General features: G+C 38.9%; 1 protein-coding gene across 2 annotated transcripts in view; it reads right to left on the bottom strand.

The window, feature by feature from the left end:
- Positions 1-6566, bottom strand: part of RPS6KC1 (ribosomal protein S6 kinase, 52kDa, polypeptide 1) — a 299319-nt gene that overhangs the window by 215606 nt on the left and 77147 nt on the right. For both annotated transcript variants that reach the window (XM_006834011.1, XM_006834010.1), the window contains one exon: positions 1339-1454. In XM_006834011.1, coding sequence (XP_006834074.1) covers positions 1339-1454 — 116 coding nt within the window. The remainder of the gene's footprint in view (positions 1-1338; positions 1455-6566) is intronic.

The raw sequence follows: 6566 nt of genomic DNA on the forward strand, positions 1-6566 counted from the left end.
TAAATTATACAGTATATACAAGAGTTATATTTTAAATTCAATGGTACTCAAAGTCTAAGAACAGAAAAGCAGATACCATGCAAACCAAAACTATAAAAGACCTGGAATGGCTCTATTCATATTTCACAAAGCTTGAAGACAAAAAAGATTACTAGAGACAAAGAGGGATGTTTTGCTAAGAGGATCAATTAAGCAGAAAGATATAGCCATAATAAACACATCTGACATCAGAGTCCTAAAATACATGAAGTGAAAAGTCACAGAAATGAAAGGAAAAATAGTAAATTGACAATAATCACTTGAGATTTCAATACCTCATTCTCAATAACTGATCGAAGAACTAAACAGCAAATTAATAAGGATTTAAAAATGTAATCAACACTATCAACTCATTTTATCATATGAATATTTATATAAAACTCTACCTGAAAGTGGAATTTATGTTCATTTCCAGCACACATGGAACATTGTCCAAGATAGAGCATATGCATAAATCAAATCAAAATAAATTTAAGGATCGAAATAATAAAAAAGTATGCTCTCAGATCACTGAAAACAAAAGTAGAAATCATGATTCTTGAAATCAACAAGAAATCAACAATAGGAGAAAATTTAGAAAATCCACAAATACTTGAAAATCAAAGAATACATTTCTAATAACTTCTTATTGTTGATGTTGGTGTTGCTAAGTGCCACCAAGTCAATTCCAACTCATGGAGACCCCATATAGGGTTTCAAAGGCTGTAAAACTTTGTGGAAGCTGTCAGTCTCATCTTCTCCCACAGAGCAGCTGGTAGGTTTGAACTATCAACATTTCAATTAACATTCTAGTGCTTATTCTACATCACCACACTAGGATCTTTCAGTTAGCTGTTTCAAATATGGGGTGAATTTGATCATCTCTAAAGGAGCTCTGGCAGCGTACTGGTTACGAATCGGGCTGCAAACCATTAAGGACAGCAGTTCGGAACTATCAGCCGCTCCATGGGAGAAAGATGAGGCTTTCTGCTCCCACAAAGATTTACAGCCTTGGAAACCCTGTACAGGGTCACTATGGGTCGGAATCAACTCGATGGCACTTAACAACAACAATAAAGCCCTTTGCATCAAATCTTTAAAATCTATAAATCTAAACTCTGATATATTTCTACACTAAAATTAGAAGATAAGCCACAGCCATTTTTTTTAGCTACCAGTACCTACTTACGTTTAGTAAATAATGAAATTCAAATGGAAACATTTTCTTAGTTAAGAGAAAATGTTGAGTTTTACTTTAACTACAAATTAGAAAACAAAATATTTAACAAAATATAAAATATTCCAGAAAGACTACCAAACCTTGAAAAAGTCATCCAGTTGTTTGCTATTATAAAGAGCAGGAATGTTAGCAGAGAACTGTAGCAAATCTTCAGCACACTGTCTTCTCTCTTCAATAACAGTCTCATCAAATCGACCTAAAATTTAAAAACCAATCATTACTTAAGGAAAGAATGATGAAACACCAATTTTGATAATTTAGTCCAAAGATGAGAAAGCAGCAGTGGGCTTTTCATCACCTATTTGCTGTGCTTACTTGTAGAGTGGTAAGTACCACACCTGTCACGCAGAATAGGGTTGGGTTCCCCAATGGGGAGCCAGGAGTCCTGCTATAGTTAATGCACTGTACTACATAGTCGGTTTCAACCACAAGGTCGGCAGTTCAAGCTCACCAGTCACTCCACGGAAACCCTAAACAGGTTTGCTATGGGTCGGAACCAACTTGACGGCACTTAACAACAACAACTATGCAATCTTCTGAAAATTAAATCTAGTCTGTTAGAATCAGTAGTACTCTCACCAGAAGAGAAAATAGTGCTTCTGATAAAAGAAGCAAAAGTGTCAACTGATAAATAAATGGTGCATTCATAATCTCAAGCAAGTCAATGTAAGAAACTCATTTAGAAAGCTGGTGATGCGAAACCAAAGTTGAAAAGAAAATTTTAAAGAACTCTAATGATTTTCTACACTAATTTAACACTGTAATTACCTACATAATTTTCCCTCTTCTACTTTTTTTTATTTATAAAGGGGCTGAAGAGAGAAAATTATGAAAACATCTGTATATCAATGGGGTCAGAAACCTCAGCTTGTAGCAAAGTGCTTTTATGCTAAATTCCATGTGTGATGCTGTCAGCGTAAGTGACAGTGTGCTTGTGAGAGAAAAGAGACCACACACGGCACCAGTGAGCTCTCATTTACAAGGTGATCAAAAGGTGGCTTTTATAGAATGTCAAAAAGTGATACGTACAATTTGAATGCTGATAAGACATTTTCAAATATGATCATTTTGTACTGCTCTAAGGTCCAACTACCAGTTGGTATTTGTCACATGACAGGTATCATACTGATTGCAATACGGGTTTAAAAAAATACAAAATCAAAACAGTAGCATCATCACATATTTAAATGTTTTAAGTGGTCTTGCAATGTGTCAACAGAAAACTGAGGCACAAAAAGATTCCTATTTCTAGAACTCAAAGAAGAAAAAAAAAATGACACTGAACCACTAAAATACTTTCAAGTTCAATGTGTCTCGTGATTATGAATAAGTACCTATTTCATAGTACTGAAAGAAAAAGTTAAGACAGAGCTGAATTACAAAACTGTCTATAATCACTAACTGTAAAATCTTAGGCATATTATTTCCTCATTTGTAAAATGGAATAACAACAACAATGCCTTTAGTTACGTTCCCAGTCCCATGCCAGGGATCTAATAAGCATTTAATAAAGTATTATTATCATGCAATCTTTACCTTTTCAAGCACTGTCATAGCCCTGAGCATACAGACCATACTAACCAAACTTCTGTTGACTGGAGGAGTGAATCAGTAAAAATCTTTCTAACAAATCATCTTGTTGTTAAGTACCATCAAGTCGGTTCCAACTCATAGCAACCCTGTATGGGGTTTCTGAGGAGCAGCCGGTAGAAAATCCTTCTAACAAAAAGAATTGTCTTACAGTAAAACATTCTATACTAGAATGGAGTCATTAAGTGTGGGCTAATGGGCTGGACTGCAAAGTCGTTTGAACCACAAGGTCGGTGGTTCAAGCTCACCAGCTGCTCCTTGGAAACCCAATACAAGGTCATTATGGGTCAGAAATAACATTAGCAACAACAATTGAAATTCCTAAGTGTGAGTCCATAAATCTTCTAGGTCATGGTTTATGAATGGGTTTCAGAGATCACAATCCTGCAAAATTTCATATGCATTTTTCTACATTTTTAAAAGTCTCCAACTTTCATTAGCAACTCAAAAGAGCCCAGGGCCCTGAAGCTGACATATACACAGCACATGGAATTCAGCAGGCAAGTGACAGTCAATTAGAGAACTGCTATTATCCAGTACCAATCACTCCTCTGTCAGTTTGTCATATGGGTGATGCTGTGATGCTGGAAACCATGCCACTGGCACTTTAAATACCAGCAGGGTCACCCATGGTGGAAAGATTTCAGCAGACCTTCCAGACTAATACAGACTAGGAAGAAGAAGAAACAGACCACTTCAGAATAGTTAGGCATGGAAAACCTTAGGAATAGCAGAGGAATATTGTCTCTTCTGGTGCTAGAACATGAGCCCTTCAGGGTGAAAGGCACTAAAATACAACTGGGGAGGAGCTGTCTCCTCAAAGTACAGTTGACATTAATGACATAGAAAGAGTAAAACTTTCAAGACTCTCATTTATTGAAGGGACACAACTCAAAATGAGAAGAGACCGCTGCAAACATCCATTAATGATAAGAATGTGGAATATATAAAGTATGAATCTGGGAAAATTGGAAGTCATCAAAAGTAAACTGAAACACATAAAAACCAACATCTTATGCATTCATGAGCTGACAAAGACTGGCACTGGCAATTTAGACTCAGACAATCATATAGTTTACCATACCAGGAAAGACAAACGAAAGAATAGCATTCCATTAATCATTAAGAGGTAGCATATGGCACAGGGTAGGGAATAGACACAGGAAAGCTTGGGTGCTAGGGGCAGGGGGCAATATACCAGAAGGGAAAGGGGAATAGAAGAACAAAGCAGACGAGACAACAGTTAGACAGGTTCGCATGGGCTAAGTGGGACAGAGATAAATGATGATTTATGCACAACCTTGGAATAATAGGGCTTTGGGATATAGGAATTGAGGCGTGGTTTGAAAGGGTAAATGAGGAGAATAATGTTAAGATGCTTGGCTGTCTTTTAAATCTTGGTTTCCCTTGCCTACTATTGTGAAATACACACTTGGGGGAGGGGAAAGGAATAACCAGAAACACCACAATAGAAAGCTTGTAAGCCTGTCTTCTGCCTATAACTAATTGGAATACCTTAAAGGGGGCTACAAATTGCCCAGTGAAAGAGACCTCCTGTGGAGCTTGTGCATTACATAAGACCATAGGTGGAAACCAGAATCCCATCAAGGAGTGTCTGAGGTGGGAAATTTCCACTGGAAAGGATAAGTAGACCAGCCTGGAACAGCTAGAAGAACAGAAGATAATTCATGAAGAAAGACCAGCAGGAAAAATCAGAAACAATAATGGCAGTATGATTGACTGATACAAGACCAAGTAAGCAAGTAAGCTGTTCACCTGGGAGCCATCAAGGCAAGTGGTCGGGTCCCCTCAGAGCAAACTCCCTTCCAAGACTAAGAATCAAGGGGAATACACGAGCAGGCATGTGGTCTGGCTGATGACCACATTGGTCGATGAGGAGAAGAGGGGGAAAAACAGCAATGAGGTTGGGATCTAAGTCTGACCACATTCAGTAGACTCCTGTGAACCCAGAAGGAGACCTGGATGGCCAGCAGTTACAGCAAGACCCAGGGGCTCCTGGGCCCAGAGGGAGTGACATAGCCACAGAGGACTAGAGCAGAGAATGAAGCGTCCAGCTGATATGAAGTGTGGGGAGATGCACAGGAACATCCATACTTGTAGATAGTACCCACTTGGCCTGGCTTTGATGGCTGGATGATCAGAACACAATTAGAAGAGGAAAGAAGAGGGAAGAAAAAGAAAAAAGAGTAACCCCACTACAATGTGATGAACTTTACCTATACGTATGGATGTAATAGCTCAAAAAAGGGAACAAATCTTTACAGCAAGGAACACTCCCAACCCCTAGGTACACAGGGTTGACAGGGATGGGCTACTAAGACATGGGTTAACAAAATGGGGGAGTGGGGAGGGAGCCTATAAAGGCAAGAAGTGACTGGCTTGCAAGCTTTCAAGAGAGAGCCTAGTTCCAGATGGGGCAGGGGTAGGTAGAACCTCCACTGAATGATTTCCAATCTGTTGGGACCGGGCTGGTGAAAGGAAATGGGAATAAGACTCTTGTGGTATAATAGTGATTAATTGCCATCAGGTCTGACTGTGACACTAGGAAATGTAGAGGTAGATGTTTTTTGACAAAAGGAGGGGAGTGATTGATTTTGCAGCCCAGGAGCAGAGGTCCCTGGGATCCTCAAGTGAGAATAGCAGAGAGCAGTACCCTACCCACAGAGAGGCAGTGACGCTAGTCATGGAGACAGAGATGATGACATGGACAGATGGAGTGGCAGAGTGGCTGGGGACATGGGACTCAAGGAGGGAGAGGGGCTGTGTGCTGACAGCCGGAGGGGAGGGCCTGTGGGGTGTATCCTTTGGCTATTTGATGATGCATGGAGGGGACTATAATCATTGCAATGAAATGAAATACAATAGGATGAATGTAAAACTGATGTTCTCCCATGTAAACCCACATAATTCACAATAAGAACTTTAAAAAAAAAAGAAAGAAAGAAATGTCTGCTATAAGCAGCCACATGAAAATGTATAAATGCAAAAGGCAAGCAAAGGAGTATTCAGCAGAGAGTTTTGAACCTGAATAATCAAGTTCAAGGCAAATATTGTATAGCTTATAATTTTAGCCCTTTATTATGCAAAGTTGCCAATTTTACAAAGCAAAGAAATGTTTGGCATGTTTATTCAGTTATATTTACTGTTCTATGGTTTACTAAAAGATTAAACTGTCATGAAAGAGTCCAAATTAAACACGCTTTTAGATCGTCACTGGTAAGCAAAAGTTGACAGAATAAAATGTATTATTTCTTCACTAAAAAATCAAAAAGAGGTAGCATATGATCAAGAGCCAATGATACTGAAGGAAGAAATCAAAGGTGCACTGAAGGAATTGGCAAAGAACAAGGCAACAGGAATTGATGGAATAAAAATTGAAATCTTTCAACAAAGTGAGATAGCACAGGAGGCACTCACTCATCTATGCCAAGAGATTTGGAAGACAACTATCTGGCCGACTGATGGAAGAGATCTGTATGTGTGCCCATTCCAAAGAGAGGTGACCCAACAGAACGCGGAAATCATTAATCTCTTTGATATCCCAAGCAAGTAAAGTTTTACTAAAGGTAATACAGAAATGGCTGCAAGCATACATTGACAGAAAACTTCCAGAGGTTCAAGCTGGATTCAGAAGAGGCCATGGAACGAGGGATATCATTGCTGATGTCTGATGGATCTTGGCTAAAAGTAGAGAATA

This window comes from Chrysochloris asiatica, unplaced genomic scaffold (genome assembly GCF_000296735.1).
Source record: "Chrysochloris asiatica unplaced genomic scaffold, ChrAsi1.0 scaffold00009, whole genome shotgun sequence".
Classification (NCBI taxonomy): Eukaryota; Metazoa; Chordata; class Mammalia; order Afrosoricida; family Chrysochloridae; genus Chrysochloris; species Chrysochloris asiatica.